The 20,403-nt window shown below is 39.8% G+C and overlaps 1 protein-coding gene across 1 annotated transcript; it reads left to right on the top strand.

The window, feature by feature from the left end:
- Positions 1-832: 832 nt before the first annotated feature.
- Positions 833-3,277, top strand: LOC145625113 (uncharacterized). The gene is made up of 3 exons (XM_081678194.1): positions 833-1,633; positions 1,712-2,133; positions 2,704-3,277. The coding sequence occupies exons 1-3, from the start codon at positions 833-835 to the stop codon at positions 3,275-3,277; spliced, it is 1,797 nt and encodes a 598-aa protein (XP_081534320.1).
- Positions 3,278-20,403: the final 17,126 nt, after the last annotated feature.

Below are 20,403 nucleotides of genomic sequence, written 5' to 3' on the forward strand. Positions count from 1 at the left end.
TTGAGCTTTGCAGAAGAGCAAGAAGCTACAGAAGTCCAGTTGAACCCCAAACATCCAGATAAAAAAGTTAGAATAGGATCAGAGTTGAAGGCAGAACTCAGACAACAAGTTTACAACTTTCTAGACGAAGAGAAAGATTTATTCGCTTGGACCCATGAAGACATGAAAGGCATCTCTCCAGACGTAATTACTCACAAGTTGAACGTGGATCCAATGCATACACCATTAAAACAGAAGAGAAGGAAATTTGCGCCAGAAAGGAACAATATTATCAATGAGGAAATTCAAAACCTACTAAAGACTGGGAAGATTAGATAGGTAAAGTACCCAGAATGGCTCGCCAATGTAGTGGTAGTCAGAAAGAAGAACGGAAAATGGCGAATCTGCATAGACTTTACAGACATCAACAAGGCGTGCCCAAAAGATCCGTTCCCTTTACCTCATATTGATGCCATGGTAGACGCCACAGCAGGGCACGAGCTGCTATCCTTCATGGACCCCTACAGTGGTTACAACCAGATCCTCATGCACAAGGACGACCAGGGAGAAAACCGCCTTCATTACCAGTCAAGGAATATACTACTACAAGGTAATGCCTTTTGGATTGAAGAACGCAGGAGCAACATACCAGAGGTTGGTGAACAAGATGTTCGAAGAACAGATTGGGAATACAATGGAAGTCTACATAGATGACATGGTAGTTAAGTCCAATAAGGCAGAAGATCACGTCAAAGACCTTAGAGAAGCATTTGCCATCTTAAAGCAGTACGTCATGAAGTTAAACCCCACAAAGTGCACATTTGGAGTACAGTCAGGAAAGTTCCTAGGATAAATGGTCACACAAAGAGGAATAGAAGCCAGCCCAGATCAAGTCAAAGCCATCCTAGACCTAGAGCGACCAAAATCCAAGAAGGATGTACAAAGCTTAACAAGGAAAATTGCAGCATTGAACAGGTTCATCTCAAAATCTTCAGACAAGAACAGAGCCTTTTACGAAGTACTGAAGAAGAATAAGGAATTCAAGTGGGAACAAGAGCACGACGAAGCATTCCAGAAGCTGAAAGAATATTTAGCCAACCCGTTGATTCTCTCCAAACCCAAAGAAGGGGAGCCACTCCAGTTGTACCTCGCAGTGTCTGAAGGGACAATCAGCGCAGTTCTCACAAGAGAGGAAGACAAAGAACAGTTCTCAATCTACTACGTAAGCAAAACCTTACTCAGTGCAGAAACGAGGTACGCATCATTAGAGAAAATCATTTTAGCCTTATTCATTGCTTCAGTAAAGCTACGCCCATACTTTGAAAGCCACTCCATACGAGTACGTACCAACTATCCCATCAGAGCTATCATGAGAAAGCCAGAGATGTCAGGAAGGATGGAGAAATGGGCCTTACACTTGAGCAGATACGATATACAGTACGAACCCAGGACGGCAGTCAAATCACAAGCCTTGGCAGACTTCGTAGCAGACTTCAGCCCTACCCTTGAAGAAGAAGCACAGAAGGAAGTACTGGCGCTACAGGAACCAAAAGCTACAAAGAAATGGATACTCCATACAGATGGCGCAGCAAACATACGTGGAGTAGGCTTGGGAGTAGTACTGACATCACCCAAAGGAGACAAGATAGCACAGGCAATAAGGTGCAATTTCAAGGCTACCAATAATGAAGCTGAATATGAAGCACTAATCACAGGATTAACCGTTGCAAAGGACATGAAGATACAACATCTAGAGGTAATTTCAGACTCCTTGCTCATGGTAAACCAAATCAACGGAGAATATGCAGCAAAGGACGCCAGAATGATAGCCTACCTGGAAGTCGCAAAAAAGCTCATTAAAGAGTTCAAGGAATTCAAAATAGAACAAGTAACCAGAAACTTGAACACCGAAGCAGACGCCCTAGCAAACTTGGGATCAAACATCAACCTAGAGGAATTTGAAACTATCCCTCTAGTGCACGTACTCTCTCCAGCCATAGAGAAAGAATCAACAATGAATGTCTACGAAGTTCAAACAGACCTTACAGAAGAGGAAGACAACAGCTGGACAACGCCACTGAAAGAATACCTCTTGGGCAAGACAAAACCAACAGGGAAGGTAGCGGCTCAAGCGTTTGCTCAGAAAGCCTCCAAGTACTGTCTGATCAGCAATGTACTCTTCAAGAAATCTGCAGCAGGACCTTTCTTACGATGCCTAGAAGAAAAAGAAGCTCAGCAGGTCTTACAATCCTAACACAGCGGAGAATGTGGAAATCATTCCGGAGGAAGGAACCTAGCCAACAGAGCACTCAGAATGGGATACTACTAGCCCGGCATGAGAAAGGATGCAACAAAGTTCGCCAAGAAATGCCTAGCATGCCAAAAGCACGCACCCTTAACACACAGGCCATCAGAAGAGCTACATCCAACATTGAGACCTTGGCCATTCATGAAATGAGGAATGGATATAGTAAAGCTACCTCCATCATCAGGACGGAGAGTATACTTCTTAGCAATGACAGACTACTTTTCGAAATGGATCGAAGCAGAAGCATACAAGGAAATCAAGGATAAGCATGTAATCTCGTTTATAAAAAGAAACATTCTGAGTAGATTCGGGGTACCAGCAGAGATCATTACATACAATGGATCCTAGTTCATCAGCAATAAGACCACCAAGTTCTGTAAAGAATGGAACATCTCCCTTATCACATCTACACCTAGGTACCCACAAGAAAATGGACAGGCAGAATCAAGCAACAAAGTCCTTATAGGCAACATGAAGAAAAGGCTAGAAGGAGCCAAAGGGAAATGGGCAGACGAACTACCCAACATACTGTGGGCAGATAGAACAACTCCAAAAGGCGCTACAGGCCACACTCCATTCTCGTTGGTGTACGGATGTGAAGCGGTGATCCCAACAGAGGTAGAAGTCCCCACAGCAAGGTATGGGTTAATGACAGAAGAAAGGAACCAAGCAGAATTAATTCACAGCCTAGACACAGTGGAAGAACTTAGAGAAGATGCACAAATAAGGATGGCAGCATACCAGCAAGAAGTAGCAAGATCTTTTAATAAGAATGTCAGAACAAAAGTCTTCAACCTAGGAGATTGGGTTCTCAGAAAGGTATACGAAAACACCAGGGAAGTAAACGCAGGGAAGCTAGCACCCAACTGGGAAGGACCCTACGAGATCACTAAGGTAGTAGGTAATGGAGCTTACAGACTCAGAAATGTAGAAGGAAAAGAGGTACAACGAAGCTGGAACGCAGCACACTTAAAGCTATATCATTTCTAAGGATCGAAGGTACATAGTTATCATTTCAATTTTGTCTTTTTTTTACCAAAAACAAAAAAAAAAAAAAAAAAAAAAAGAACAAGAAAAACACAAAACACAAAAATCTCCAACATCCAAAATCAGCACGAAAGGTACTCCTCTCTACTCACTCTTTGTTAATTTGATTTATGATCATTACGAGTACTGACTTTGGCATCGAAGGGCCGTTGGGGAAACCCACGGCCACCCCTCACCTTATTTTGTTTTGCAAGGAACATTACCTACACTACTAGGCAAGAGCACAACAGACCATCACAAAGCAAAGGCTAATCATCCCTGCAAGGAACAAACCAACTATCCCCGCAGAGCAAGCAAACACATGTAAGCAACACTACACTCATAATACAACTGTAATACAACTGTAATACAACTGCAATACGATTGCAATACGATTATAAGACAACAATGATACAATAAGAAACATAAATACAGATCAACATAGCAAAAAAAGGCAGAATTACTTAGTTGCAAAGCAGCAAAATAGACAAATTATCCAGCTACAAAAGTGTAGCACAAAGACAAGATAAAAATTATCCAACTGCACCAAGGCAGTAAAAACAAACATCCTCCAAAGTTAACAAATTTTTAAAAGGTGACACAGCACCATTGAAGCTAATTCTCATCCATGTTGTCAGCAGGGACCACTTCCTCGGCAACAGGCTTCGTACTTTATGGGACATCCCTGACCTCGGTGTTGTGAGGAGAATTCACTTCCTCATCAGCATAGCTCAGCAGCAATGTGCCAGGAGCAGCAATCCCTGCAGGAAATGCAACCTCAAAAGCAGCCTTGTCAGCATCATAATCCCATGCCTCATGTTTTCCCTGCTGAAATTCCTCCATCATTTCAAGACGAGCTTTCCCAAAGTAATACGCTGCAGCATCAACAGCCTCGTTCCCAGCCTCCTTCAAGGTCCTCTTCAGCCCATCACGTTCAGCAATGCATTCCCTGTGCCTAGCTCGTTCAGCCTTCAGAGCCTCAGTAGCAGCCTTGTACTTATCAGAAAGAGAATCACGCTCCTTCTTCACAGCCTCATACACTCGAGTAAACTCAGACACTTTGCCCAGTACGCCCAAGCAAGACTGCAGGCTCTGCAGAACACGGAATCAAGTAAAGAATGCGCAATCCGGTTTTAACCATGTTTATAAAATTTTTATTTTTTTTCGGAGTATACCATACTTGGAAAGACTGCACAGCAGCCTCTTGAGAAAGGTCAGCGAAAGTTTGCGAGGACTGGCGATCCTTGAAGGACGGAAACAGTAAGGTGTCCACATGCGGAGCCAAAGAATCAAAAGAGAAATCAGCAACATCAACATCAATAGGTGCCCCCAGCTTCCTCTTTAGGCCAGTACGAGGTGGAGGCGGAGGAGCACCACTCTTTGGAGCCACCGTGTTGAGAGGAACAACTTCAGTGGTTTGAGGAGAAGAGCGATGCTTAAGGCGTCCCAAAAGGGAAGATGAGCTAAGAAGATCACGAGACCTTAGTGACCTGGAAGTATCTGCAAGGAACATGGCAGAATTCAAAAGGGAATACAGCAACGAGCATGACAAACGCATGCAACAAGGAACACGACAAATATACTCAGCAAAACACATAACCGCCTCAGAAAGGATAAACAAATTAAGAGCTAAGTAAATCTTTAACAAAAGCAGAACAAATTCACAACAGGACACATCCACAAGGAACAACACAACAAAAATCACAAACATATTAGTAAAAAGAAGAACATACCCTGAGACATAGTTGGGGCAACCTTCTGCTCAGAATCAGAATCGTCCAAAGACTTGATCTGGACAACCGCCTCTGATTGCGTCAACTTGATGAAAGATCTCTCGTCCACACTCAACTCGTACAACTTGTCTATCAGGGACGGAGACTGAGAACGCTGCTTCAATTTACTCACTGCAACCATCAAGCAAATAAGCCCAAATCAACAAAGAAGGAGAGCAAAACACAAGAAAATGAGAAAACAAAATACCTTCAGCCTCAACAGTGTCAATCAAAAAGTCACAATCACCACCCAACGAGTCAATCCTCACAAAGAAGAATTTGTGATACCACTTTTTGTCAAAAGCCTTCTCCAAATCGGTCACCAAAGGACCAACACCATCCTTCAAACGAAGACCAACCCGACCCTTACCACTGGTCCTAATAGTATAAGGATAACACAAATCCCTCACATCAAGTTCTAAACCCAATTTCGCACTCAGCAAATCCAAAATTCTCAAAACCCTCCAAGTTTGGGGCAATAACTGACAAGGTGAAACCCTAACCCTAGAGAGAAATTGACGAACAAGAGGAGAAAAAGGGAAGACATGCCCAATTACAAAGGGATACTCAAAGAAACACACCCAACCAGGAGCAGTCCAGTCAGCCCTCTCCCTAGAAGATGGAATTTTCACCACAACCCCATCAGGAAATCGCGCAACAGCAGCGATGCCCTGAACCTCTTCTTTCGTTATGGTGGAAGGGTAAACATCCTTAGCAGGGAATACATTCTACGCCACTAAGGACGACTTTGTTACACCCTCATCCACCCCAGCAAACACCACTTTTACATGACCACCCATCGCAAGATAAAAGAAAAAAAACAACGAAGAAAAGAAATAGAGGAAACAGAGAAGAAAGAGAGAATACCTGGTGAAAACCGAAATTGGGGCAAAGCAATGAAATGATTAGACAAGAGCCTGCACACTCAATAAATACCAAAAAAGAAATAAACCGCCACAAACGGTTATCGAGGAAGTTGCCTTAAAGCTGCCATCACATTTCCTATTTTGCCAACCGTTGAAATAACTTCTGAAAAATTCAAAATCCTTCCAACGGCTTTTTAAATAATTTTCACTTCCAAATACTTGAAAATAAAAATTAGGGGCAATTGTTGGGCCCATATTATCACACGACCCATTACATCTAGGGCATTAATCCAAGGCCAATAAGTCAGCAAGAATATGCAAAGCGGCTTGATTGAAATAAACAAGAAAAACAGCATCAAGCATATCAATCGAGGAAATACTTGCCAAAGATACACCTACAGAGCAGGAAACAAGATAAATTAAGAGGATCTTAGGCATTTCAAAGATATTCTGAATATATTTGTAAACCCTGGAGATCCCTAGATATAAATAAGAAGAATTAGACATTTGAACAATCATGTACACACGCATACACTTAAATATAATCAAATTATTCTACTTTTATCTACGGAGCGACATCCCTACTGAAGAAGGAGGCTTGTCCTTACTCAATATTGTGTCTCTGAACTCACCTTCTTTATATCATTGAATATTTATTGCTCACTTGTTGCTTATTTATTGCTTTATTAATTGTTCTTAGTTAATTTATATGATTTTGGTAGTATGATTGTTATTACCCCTCAAACCTAGCAGATTCTCGTATGTCCTTATTGAGATTTGCCTAAACAGGGGTGTCCACTTTTAACAGGCAAAAATCGGTTGGTACTCTATTTTTACCATGTCATGTGTCGTGTTTTATTGATTTAGTCCATTTAAATTGTATGAAACCCATGCAATTGCACTATTTTAAAAGTTGAAATACTAAATTTTATAAAATTTAAATAGTAGTTAAATTAATTCACAATATTGAAAACTTATACAGCATTATAGATCGCAATAAATGCAACCATTAATCACAATAATTACTTGATATTTTCAATTTAATGTTTTACAAAAATAAAGACATACTAAAGATATGAATGGTTTATGGGCTTTATATATTTAGGTTATATTATACCTTTTAATCAGAATGATTTATATATGTTTATTTACATGTCTCATAATATATTACTAGGGATGGCAGTGGATCTGGATCCGACCTGGATCCGTGGATCCAGATCCGATTTCAAACTTTTGGACCCGTCGGATCCGTGTCGAATCCAAGACCTGCTTAAAAAAGGATCTGGACCTGTCGGACCCCTAGACCTAGACCCAAAACCGTTTACCCGTTTTTTTAATTTTCCTATTAAAAAATCTCTAAAACTTTTTGTTTCTTTATTAAAAATGTTGATGATGTTAGTAGTGATAAAAATCGGCCCTTTTAAAAAACAAATTTTAGATGCTCATATCGGATACATCATTGTTGTTTTTTCACTTGCTCATTTGTAACATCGTACTTTTTTGTTGTTTAAAATTTTAATTTTAATTTTAAAATATAAGTATATAAGTTGGTTATTTATTTTGTGTTTATAGATTAGTTGTATAACTTTAATTTAGGTTGAACTTAATAACCCGACAAAAGTTTGAAATGTATTTTTTTACCCAAACATTACATTTATTGCAAAAACTAGGCAAGATATATTGGAATCGTTTTGGACCTGAATCCAGACCCGGATCCATTGGACCCGTCGGATATGGATCCGGGTCTCCATTTTCAAGACCCGACGGATCCGAGTCGGATCTGGATCCTTGTTCCAAAAACGGATTTAGATCGGGTCCATCTGGACCCGGTCCAGATTCGACCCGTTGCCATCCCTATGTATTACCCATTATGTGTATATATATTTAAATCAAACTAGTAAAACATACTCTCTTTGTCCCATCAAGTTGTCATATTTTTTTTAAAAAATCCAAAATACAAACGTCCAAACTATACATCACAAATTTTTGTATGCGGTCTGATGTACCATGCGGCAGGGATTACTTGAGTTACTCGGTTAGGGGTTGTAGACACCCAAATGTGTCTCTCCAAAACCAAACCCGGTGATGAATACCTTTCGCGTCGAATCATAACGAATAAAGTGAAAGTGTGGAAAGTCTAGTGTTGCGATTAATTTTTATTAAAATTCTCTTATTTCTGTTTTCGAAAATCTATTCTATTTTATGAAAATAGCCAATCCAGTTTATTTTGGTACATGACAAGGGTCCAATAATAGTGTAGTTGGATAGGGATCGAAAAGTGTTTTCCAACGATATATTATAAGCCCAATTCCGATGAATAATGAGGAAGTTATGGCCAAATTACTAAGTTGGGCCCGATTTGGTCTTTATATACGGCCCAATGATCTAGAGGAGGGCCTATATGAATTATCATTCCTAATGCAATTAGGATTGATTATAATCTTCTAGAAGGTTCTTTTGAATCCTAATGTGATTAAGATTGATAATTAAATTTTATGAGTTTTATTTGGAATAAAAGAAGTGTTTTAAATGAAAATATGATTTTATCCCTCGTACGGACTTTTGCGATTTAATTTTGTTAAAAAATAGAAAACTTGTGGGAAAATCTCCTACAACGCCGAACGCAAGGCTGTCGCCTAGCGACAGACCCTGTCGCGCCGACAGCGACGTGTTTTATTCCTTTTCAAACTCCGATTCTTTTTTTTCTAATCCGGACTATTTTCATTATAAATAGCGTCCTTAGACATCCATTTTTAATCACCAACTCTCATCAAGAATTTCTTGATTTTCTCTCTCTCTTTTTCTAAACCTTTTTACAAACAAAATTCCGCATTCACAAGATCACACACCTAGCATAATTCGAAGTTGCCTTCGCCCTAGACGTGAAAGGTTTGGTATTTCTGAGGGTTTGGTCCCAAATCCCTATTTCAATTATTTAATTTAATTGTTTAATTTTATATTTTCCTTGAACTTACTAACGTGTGTATTTTGTATATGGGACTAACAAATTGAAATATAAAGAGTATTATCTTATTTATAATTATGACTATATATTGTATTCGGACTATAATTATGTAGTCATAATCTAACAAATATAGTTATAAATAAATATAGTAAAGAACGAACTATAATTATGACTACAAGCTGGGTTATATTCGAGGAACTGATTTCGTAAGTATATATTTTATAAAATAGTCTAATATCTATTTTTACATATTTTTCTATATGAATATATTATATTAGATTATTTTGTAAAGTTATTATGTAAATATAATGAATATATTACACTATATTTTTCCTTCAAGAATTATTTTTTTTAGTTATATGAATATACATATTTATAGTATATTGCGATATCACAATTTTACTTGATATATTTAGAGGTGGAAAAATGAGCGGGAAAATTTTTAAGCATAGAGTGACACATGACAAGGTGTAACTTGAGTGCCCTATGTTTTAGTATAGTTATAGATTTGATTTTTTTGAATTTATTTAATTTTGTTCATTTTTAAAATATAAAAATAATAAAAAATTACTTTTATTATTATAATCAATATAAAAATAATAAAAATTAAACAAAAAAACCACCACCCCTATCACCATCTTCCCCAGCATCCATGATCCTGCTACCGTTCCCCCCCCCCTACATAAATTCCCTCTCCCCCAGCCCAAAAACCGATCGGCCGACCACCGCAGCCACGATCCACCTCTTTCCAACCACCGCAGCCCCCCTCTCCCCTCTCCTCATCCAAACGAAACCGCAAGCAACCTTTGCCTTCCCAGACCACCATAACCTAGAAACGAACCCCTCCCCAATTTTTCAACCCCCATAAACCCTATTCCCTACCCAAAACCACCAAAATCCGTTTTAACCAGAAATCCCAAAACCTTAGAAAATGGGCTCTGGGTTAATCGACTTTTCTAGGTTAAACAAGTTTATGAGGTGCGAGAATGGGTGTTATTTATAGGGTCAGCCGACGATAGGGAAGTTTGATCACTGGCGGCTGACCGCCAGGGTGGGGAAGGGGAGTTGTCGATGGTTGATTATTGAAAAAAAAATAATTTATTTGTTTAATATAAGATAATTTAAAACTTAATTAGAATTTAATTAAAATTAAATAACTTTGACAATATAAAATCAAAAATATTAAGACCAATTACATGACAACGCGTGTCATGGGTAACTTGTTTAACAAGTTATAAGTTTTTATGCTTGTTAAAAGTGGACACCTCCAAAGGTTGTAATATTAATTATTAAGGTATAATCCAAATGTTGTACTATTAAAAAAGAACCGGCCAATGGTTGTATTATTATTTACAATTTTTCCTAAAGATGATCATGTTTGTAATATATCTATAAAATTCTAAAATGAAAATTCATGGTTTGGTTTGTAGTTCTATAATAACATCTTTTCACTTAATTCCATTTGAGTCCTTTATTATTATTTTTTTTGGTAGTATATGTGGAAGTATTTTCATTTGATTTGTAGATAAGTATCACTTTCTTTGTTCATGTCCATTTAACATGGTAAATTTATTACGTTTGTCAACACAATACATCAATTCAATCACCTAAATTATAAATTCGTAATAAGTAAAAATCATAAAATAATTAATTTTATAATAGAACTTATTGAGACGGTTCAAACAAGATCTCATATAATTATGTTTTTTGTTAAGTATGAATTTTAGAAGATCATCAAATGTAAATATGTGAATAGTGCAAAAGTTAAACTAGGTCAAGTATGTGAAAAATAACAAAGAGTGCCTGTTTACAGATAGCTATAGGTATAGCATAAACTGGAAACTCAATGCGTTGGCTTTTTTTGGTTTTTAATCGGATATATAAACATACTATATCCTTCGTTCTTTTTAAATTACAACGTTTGAGAATATTTTTTAAAACAAATTTTTGAGATTTTATATTCCGAATTATTTATACACATTCCTTTGACTGTAATTTGTATTTTATACACACGTTATAAAAAATATATACTCATGTGAGGTTTGCCTAGAATTCTACACTAAAGTACAAAAAGAAAATCAATGGTTGGAATTAAATGTTATAATTGTTTCCTCATCCATGTTTTTAATCACTTTGACTCTTAGTTACATAAATTAAGTTGATTTCCATTATGCATATCCCAATCACTCTCAAAATTATAATACCAATTAGATTATTAAAAATAAATAGATAAATAAAATGTAAAACAAATCCATTTTGTACATAATAGTGTTGCACAAATTTTAGGAAAATTTATAGGGTGGGAGCCTAATTAACGGAGAATATTATGTACTACGAAGTACTAAGTAATATAAAGTAGTTAATGTAGATATATGTAATTGTTAGCATGAGATATTAAATAATAAAAAAAAGTAGTATAATTAGAGTTGGTCGGAGACAGAATTAATATTACAGTATTGAGTTCTTACAAAAAAAAAAAAAGAATTATTGCAATTATTATGAAACGAACATATTAAAAAAGTGTTACGATTAATACAAAACGGAGGGAGTACAAATTTAGACGAATTTAACAAATCCTACATATAAACCTATTTTTTTTCTTTCCGTATAAAGTACTATATAATGTCATAAGAAAGAGTATGTATAATGTCAAAACCTTAATGTTACAAGTAAAATTGGAGGAATAGATCGGTATAATAGAGTAACTAAATATATTTGTATTATGATATAAATTATGTAGTAAATTTTTTTTTGAATTTAGTCTAATATATTGCAAGAGATTACCCTAGGCCTGAGGTCCATTTTATTTATGCAAGGAGAAGGCCCAAGGCAAAGCAGGTTGTTGATGCTTGAGGATGAGTTGGACAAAGTTTTGTATGCTTGAGGGCAGGAGTGTCATTTTGGAAATAAGTTTGTTATTTTGTTTAGCTGTAATAATTGGGTTTGTTATGGATAATTACGATTATATATACTGTTAAGGGGATAAGGGGAAGGTATCTAGGAAATTATTGCTGAGTTGCTTGGGAGAGAACCTTCCTCTCGAAAGAAGGCCATTGTATTGTGATTGATCTGATTGCAATACAAATACTTGGGTTTGCTATTCTCTTATCTTTGATTAGCTTGAATTCTCTCTGTTTTCATACTAAATCCTAGCAAATTTGGTATCAGAGCAGTGACGATTCTTGCCGGAGAAGACAATGGCTCGCCCGAACCATGGACAGAGGCTGGATTTGCTGGAACAGGAAATTGTTGGGCTGCCCTCGCGCGTTACTCGAGAAATTTCCACAGCCATGGCAGCCTTCAAAAGGGATTTATCCGACCAGATAATTGCTGGATAGGAGAAAATCCGATCGGAGGCGCGCTCCACTCTGGCAACTAGGCCGCAATCGGTGGAACCCGGCGGTTACCAATGGGATAACCCATTTTCTTCGCAACCTCACTTGGATCATGGTGATGGTGGATTCCAGGCGGGTCAGTCTAATTGGAAGTTAAGAATGCTTGACTTGCCAAGTTTTGATAGAGTGAACCTTGATGGATGGATTCTTAGAGCTAAACGGTTCTTCCATTTCTATTGGTTGTCGGAGGAAGACCATCTGGAGGCGGCGATTGTCACTCTTGACGAAGATGCTCTGCTTTGGTATCAGTGGGAGAATAGGATACATACCGTGGCAAGTTGGGAAACCTTGAAGAAGCTCCTTCTCCGCCAATTCAGATCCACCGCGACGGGGTCGGTCCATGAGTAGTGGCTCGCTCATCAGCAAACCGGCAAGGTGGCTGAGTATTGTCGCCGGTTTATCGAACTTTTGGCCCACATTGATGGAGTTCCAGAAGAAATCTCGAAGGGGCAATATATAAATATCCTGAAGGAGGATATTCGGGTCAAGGTCCGAATCCAAAACCTGCCCACGCCGGATCTGGCCATGGACCTCTCTAAGCGGATCGAGGAGAAGATTAAACTAAGACCAAAGCCCAAAGCCCATATTACACCCTTTCCCAGTTGGAGAACCTAGTACCAAAATACATGATCCAACCCCAATACCTCCCTAACCTTGAACCCAAACGCTTCCCAAACCACAAGGCAACATCATAGCCAAATCAACCCAACCAAGCCTTACACCAACCGCTTTCCTAACCCAAGACCCACCGGAGAATTGCGCCGGTTGACCGAAAAGGAGCCGCAACAGAAACGAGAGTAGGGTCTCTATTTCTGTTGCGACGGGGAACGGGAACTGAACCACCGCTGTCAGCACCGCGGCTTGAGTGTGTTGCTGACGGTGGATGATGAGGATGGAGAAGACATTGGCGAGCTGAGCTTTCCGTGGCTATAACCACCCTGGAACCACCTATCACCCCGTCTACCCTCACGGATTCGCCGCCCCTTATGGATACCCAGGTCTCACTGAGCTCAGTAATGGGTCTCACCAGCCCGACGACCATGCGTTTGGCTGGAGTAATTAATGGAAGCTCTGTGGTGGCGATGGTTGACCCAGGAGCGACTCATAACTTCATTTCTTCCACCGCCGCGTAAAAATTGCAGGTAACACCGATCTACCCTAAGAATTTTGGAGTTACTTTTGGTACGGGAGAAATTGTTCAAGGAGAGGGGGAGTGTAAGGGGGTAGTGCTGGACCTCCAAGGGGTGACAATTGTTGAGGATTTCCTCATATTACTCCTAGGCAACTCAGACATCATCCTTAGCATTCAGTGGTTAGAAAAATTGGGTAATACAACCACTAATTGGAAAACTCAGACGCTTAAGTTCCAAGTGGGAGGTGAAACCGTGACCTTAAAAGGGGACCCACAGTTGGGAAGGACGGGAATCTCGCTTAAAGCTATGTTAAAGAATTTGCAGAAAGAGGGACATGGGTACTTGCTTGAATTCAATTGAATGGAGCAAGTGGAGAAAGTTGAAGCACCCTTGGTTCTAGTAGCTTTCCAGCCTTTGGTGCAGGAATTTCATCGGGTTTTTGATATGCCTCAGGGGTTGCCACCGCAACGACAAATAGAACATGCTATTGTACTTCGTAGTGGTGCTGACCCGATCAGCGTCAGGCCCTACAGGTACCCTCAGTCTCAGAAAGATGAGATTGAAAAGTTGGTGACAGATATGTTAAGTGCTGGCATCATACGATCCTCTATAAGCGCCTATTCGATTCCGGTACTTTTAGTTAAGAAAAAAGATGGCTCATGGCATTTCTGTGTGGATTACAAGGCTTTGAATAAAGAGACAATCTCGGATAAATTTTCTATTCCCATCATCAAAGAGCTATTGGATGAGTTGAGAGGCACGTCCATCTTTACAAAACTCGACCTAAAATCGGGATATCACCAGATTAGGGTGAAGGCTGAGGATATGCAAAAGATTGCCTTTAGGACCCTCGAGGGTGACTATAAATTCTTGGTTATGCCCTTTGGGCTAACCAACGCGCCAACCACTTTCCAGTCCTTGATGAATGAGGTCTTCTGACCATTTCTCCGAAAATTCGTCCTGGTATTTTTTGATGACATTCTCGTGTACAACACTTCTAAGGAGTCCCTTTTGCATCATCTCCGACAGAAACTCTAGCTACACACGAATTGTATGCTAATTACAAGAAGTGTGAGATAAGCAAAACTCGAGTGGCATATCTCGGGCATGTGATTTCTGCAGCTGGGGTTAAGGTGGATGCCACAAAAATACAAGCCATGGTAGATTAGCCTCCTCCTTTGAATTTGAGGGAGTTGAGAGGTTTTCTTGGTCTCACGGGATATTACCGCAAATTCATCAAGGGCTATGCTCTCATAGCTAGGCCTCTCACTGATCATCTTGGTAAAGATAACTTTTGTTGGACAAGGGAAGCTACTGTCGCCTTCGAAACTCTCAAGACTGCTATGGTAAATGCTCCTATACTTGCTGCCCCTAATTTCTTTCTTCCATTTGTGTTGGAAATGAATGCCTCTAGGCTTAGGTTGGGGGCGGTGCTCCTTCTGGCAGACCATCCGGTGGCCTATTTTAGCAAGATTTGGGTGTTAGAAGCAGGAATAAGCCCATTTACGAAAAGGAGCTGATGGCTATAGTTCTTGCCATTGAAAAATGGAGGCACTACTTGCTAGGCCGCCACTTTGTGGTACGAACTGATCAACGGAGTCTGAAATTCCTCCTTGAACAAAGAGAGGTCGGCCAAGCTTACCATAAGTGGGTGAGCAAAATTATGGGATATTCTTTTGAAGTTCATTAGAAGCCTGGACCTACAAATAAGGTAGCGGACGCTTTGTCTCGTCAATTTTCTTCTGAAATTGAGTGTGTAAACATGGTGACTTCATATGGCCTAAGGTGGGAGTATGCTTAGTTCTTTGTCAAAAAAGATTTGGTCCTTCAGCGATTAATTTCTCAAATTCAGTCAGGTGACTCTGTTCCAAAATGGTTTGCCCTGGATAATGGGGTTTTGAAGTATAAAGGTTGTATAGTAATTCCAAAGATTTGTGAATTAACCACCAAACTTCTCAGGGAGTACCATGATTCTTCCATTGGTGGGCATGCGGGTGAGCTGAAGACATATCAAAGGCTGGCTGGTGAATGGTTCTAGTTTGGTATGAGGAAGGATGTTCGGGTTTATGTGCAACATTGTTCGGTTTGTCAGCAAAACAAGACATCCACGCTTACTCCTTTGGGTCTCCTTCAGCCCTTGCCGATTCTAGACCGGGTTTGGGAGGACATTTTTATGGATTTTGTGGAAGGACTTCCCAAATCTTTGGGGTGGGATACTATACTAGTCGTGGTCGACAAGTTGACTAAGTATGGCCACTTTTTTCCTCTTAAACACCCGTACAACACTCAAGGGACGGCTCAAACCTTTGTCAATGAGGTGGTCAAACTTCATAGCATCCCTAGTTCTATTGTTTCGGATAGGGACAAGGTTTTCTTGAGCATCTTTTGGAAAGAATTGGTCCAGATCCATGGAACTTAGCTTTTGCGTAGTACGATTTACCACCCTCAAACGGATGGTCAAACGGAGGTGGTGAACAAGGGGGTTGAGGCGTATTTGAGGTGTTTTGTGAATGGCAAGCCGCATAGCTGGGCTAAATGGCTACCGTTGGAAGAGCATTGGTACAATACCTCATTCCGTTCTGCCACAATCTGCACCCCCTTCAAGGCCCTTTATAGGCGCGACCCTCCCCATTTGGTTCGATTCACTGGTGGGAGTACCTCAGTGTCTTCAGTGGAAGAACGGTTGCAGGAGAGGGATGCTCTGCTCGATGATCTTAAGTACCATTTGGTACAAGCTCAGGTCTATATGAGAACTCATGAGAATAAGGGAAGGAGGGAGGGCTCTTTCAGTGTCGGGGACTTGGTTTACTTGAAGTTGAAGCCTTACAGGAAAAAGTCTTTGGTGCGTAGGACAAATGACAAGCTGTCACCAAGATTTTATGGGCCTTATCATGTGGTTCAACGCATTGGGAGTGTCGCTTACAAGCTGCAGTTACCTCCTCATAACAAGATTCATCCTGTGTTCCACATATCTCAGCTGAAGAAATCTCTAGGAGCTCATCACACACCTACACAGCTGCCTACACACTTGTTTGCTGATTTGATTCTGGAGGTGGAGCCTGAGGCTGTCTTGGGTGTGAGGCATGCCCAGTCTGCCGTGGAAGTGCTTATCCACTGGAAGGGGCTGCAAGAGTTTGAGGCCACCTGGGAATTCTTTGATGAAGTAAACTTGAGGTTCCCTTGCTTCCACCTTGAGGACAAGGTGAAACTTTGGGTGGGAGGCATTGCAAGAGATTACCCTAGGCCCGAGGTCCGTTTTACTTATGCAAGGAGAAGGCCCAAGGCAAAGCAGGTTGTTGATGCTTGAGGATGAGCTGGAAACAGTTTGTTATGCTTGAGGGCAGGAGTGTCATTTTGGAAATAAGTTTGTTATTTTGTTTAGTTGTAATAATTGGGTTTGTTATGGATAATTAAGATTATAGATACTGTTAAGGGGATAGGGGGAAGGTATCTAGAAAATTATTGCTAAGTTGCTTGGGAGAGAACCTTCCTCTTGAAAGAAGGCCATTATATTGTGATTAATCTGATTGCAATACAAATATCTGGGTTTGCTATTCTCTTCTCTTTGATTAGCTTGAATTCTCTCTGTTTTTCATACTAAATCCTAGCATATATGTTTTGTTAATTTTTTTAATTACTCTCTCTGTTTGTGTTTTGTAAGTGTCACACTCTAAACGACACATAGTTTTAGGTAATTTATTGACTTAAATAAATTTAAAGGTAAGTGGGGTACTTGGAATATTAAAAAATTGAAAAATGTGGACTTAATAGTTTATTGAAAAGTATATAATGAATGTGAGAAGAACGAAATTATAATAAAAAAGTGATAGTTTGTGTGGGTGGGGACCATGAGAGGAGAGGGGCCGGGTATTATATTAAAATGAAGCTTTTGTCATAAAAGGAAATCTAACACTTAAAACAAACATGACCGCATTAGATAAGTATAACCATTTATTAATTAACAAAACACGGAGAGAGTAGACAGTTTTTGCAACCTTATACTCCTACCGTCATCATTTAATTGCAATATTAGATGCTTCACGCTCGCTTGTCACTAGAACTTTATTTATAATTGTAAAATAAAAAAAAACAACCATATTTACATATCATAAAACGCTAATTGATATTTTGAAACTAAGGATTGAGGTGGTTTCACAAAATTAACATGACTATGATTTTCTTAACGTCACATATGAATATAAATGTGTATGAATAGTGGAAAAATGTCTAACATGACATAAAATGAATTTTTTTTATTATAAAAATTTAAACAATAACTTTAATGAATATACTTCTTCCTTTTCATTCCCATGTGTTTTCTTATTTATAATGTAGCACAATTTTCAATGTTATTGTAATGACGATATTTCAAAGTACGATCCCAAAAAATTGTTAAAATTTTGATATTTGAATTCTAAAAATCAAGACAAATCTAAAAAATCCCAAAATATTATTATTTCAGGGTATTTTGAAATCCCTTAGGATAGTGGTCATGCTTCGCTGGAAAAGAGACTCGGACACCTGCTAAACTACGAAACTCCGGTGATCGGAGGTCCACCTCCAACGATCAAGTTAGTGATCGGAAAACAAAGTAAATCTAGAGAGAGAAAGTAGAGAGAAGTTAGAGCTATTTAGTGCTCTATTTAATTTTATGTCATAATCCACCCCTCCCATCATCAATGATTGAGGTATTTATAGGGGTAGGAATCTGTGCCCCATAGGGTAAATGACCTAGGAATGTGCACTCTAATTGGTTGCGCAATCAGTATAGGGCACATGTCCCTTTAGGGTGTCATTTTTGCGGCTTTCAAAAGCAGTTGGGCCTCTGATGTAAGGAGGCCTTTATTCCCTCTATTTTCAGGTTCTCTTTCTTACTCTTGATACGTGTCATCCTCCTATGATGACACGTTTTTCCCTTTAATAGGGCCACGTGTCATCGTGGGATCGGACCACGTATTTTGGGGGTAATTTTACCCTAAACATTTGACCCTTAGAGGGGGTGGCTCGTCCCAATAGGCCGCCTCCTACGACTTCACTCGTACGAGTTCATTAGGCGGCTGATCATTTGCAAGGGTTTTTTTTATATTTTATTTTTTTTGAAGGGGTCAGCCTTAGCTGTCCGTCCGTATGATTGTGCTGAACGCCATGTCCGATCCTTCTGATGTCTTTAAGGAGCTAGCCTGATCATCAATCGGACGGAATGCGCCGAATGACCAGAATTTGGCATCCATCTGTTCTCCACTTTCTAAGGGGAACGATTCAACTTTTGAGGCAGATACTGAGTTTGACGGGTAATTATGACGCCCGTTCAAATTCCGCCATAACTAATTTGGCATTTACACGGATTCCGTCAAAGGTGATTTTTAACCATTTGACTTCTAGGTTAAGATTCTTTGAATGTTAATCGTTTTACATTTTTTAGGCGGGAATAACATTTTTACCATTTCCCCCCCCTAAGTTTTGCCTATAAATAGCAATGGTTTGACCTCATATTTTTACTTTGCATTTCTAACTTTCTAGAGAGAAGTTAGAGCTTCTAGAGAGAGAAAGTTATCTTTTCTTTGAATCTTCAAGAGCTCCACCGTGCACTTCAAGTTTTCCAACAAAGCAGTTGAGTTTTTTGGCAAGTAGTTGAGTTTTCTAGTCAACATTTCATCCAAGAACATCTAAAATTTTCAACCTTCTACTCGAACGAAGGTAACCGAATGCTCTTCCCTTCATATTTAATTTTCATTTTTATATTTTGCTTAATTTTTTCGAACATCCTGGATTAACACTCAGCCTCGTCCGTTTCTCCTCATGAGGCCGTCTGTTCTCCAGGGACTTAGGAGTCTAGAGTAGACGGGGACGAGTCCTCGTCTTTATGGAGTGGGTCCAGCCATTTCTAGTGCATACCAACTCACCCCCACCTATTCTTCTATGTCCGTGCAGCCGAACATGGCGCGTACGAGGCAAATGCACGACCTTCTTGCTGTAAAAAATCCAAATGATAGCTTAGTCTAACCCTTGGACTCCTATGATCCAAATAGCACGGACATGTAGACCACAACCTCAAACAAAAACATAAGTACGACCACTACTATTGATAGTAGTGCGTGCTCGGTGGTCAAGGTGACCACTTCTTTTGAAGAACGTCAGAATCAGCTAGGCACCTCTGTATGAGAGGGATGATGGCTCTGTTGGTTCCTTGAATGGGGATAAAAAGACGGCCTGGGAGTGCTACCTCTTAGCCTTCAAGGATACTGTGGCCCTAGCCGGCCAAGGGCAGGAACCAATAGACCTTGACAATGTCAAGGACGCCGCCCCAGCCCCACCAGCAGCCGGGAATCAAAGAATGGCTCCTCAGCTGGTGGAGGTGAAGAAAGAGAAAAAATAACAATCATTGACCGGGGAACGGTCAGATAAGCTCTGCCCCCAAACGGATGGAGAACACATTTATATACCTCTAAACGATAGCCGTCCAGAGCATACTGTTAAGGTTGGGACAACTGCTTATGCTAAGCTGGGTGCAGACCTTTAGCTATTGCTGAAAGAATTCAAAGACATTTTTGCCTTTGAAGTGGAAGAGATGCCAGGCGTCAGCCCGGATCTAACTGTCCACAAGCTTGTCGTGGATCCTAAAAAGAAGCCCATCTGGAAAAAGAAAAGAAATCACGGCGAGGGAAGAAGTCAGGTTGAGCTGCCAAAGTAAAAAAGTTGCTGGATGATGGGTTCATTCGGCCATGTAATTTCCCAGACTAGGTGGCGAATGTTGTGCTTGTAAAGAAGCCGAATGGTACCTGGAGTATGTGTGTTGATTACAAAGACCTCAACAAGGTATGTTCAAAGGACAGTTATCCGCTTCCAAAGATCGACAGTCTGGTCGATTCTACAGCCGGGCATGCCTTGATGAGTTTTACGGATGCCTACTCCGGCTTCCATCAGGATCAAGAGAAGACGGCTTTTGTCACTGATCAGGG

This window comes from Chenopodium album, chromosome 3, assembly GCF_948465745.1.
Source record: "Chenopodium album chromosome 3, dcCheAlbu1.1, whole genome shotgun sequence".
Classification (NCBI taxonomy): domain Eukaryota; kingdom Viridiplantae; phylum Streptophyta; class Magnoliopsida; order Caryophyllales; family Amaranthaceae; genus Chenopodium; species Chenopodium album.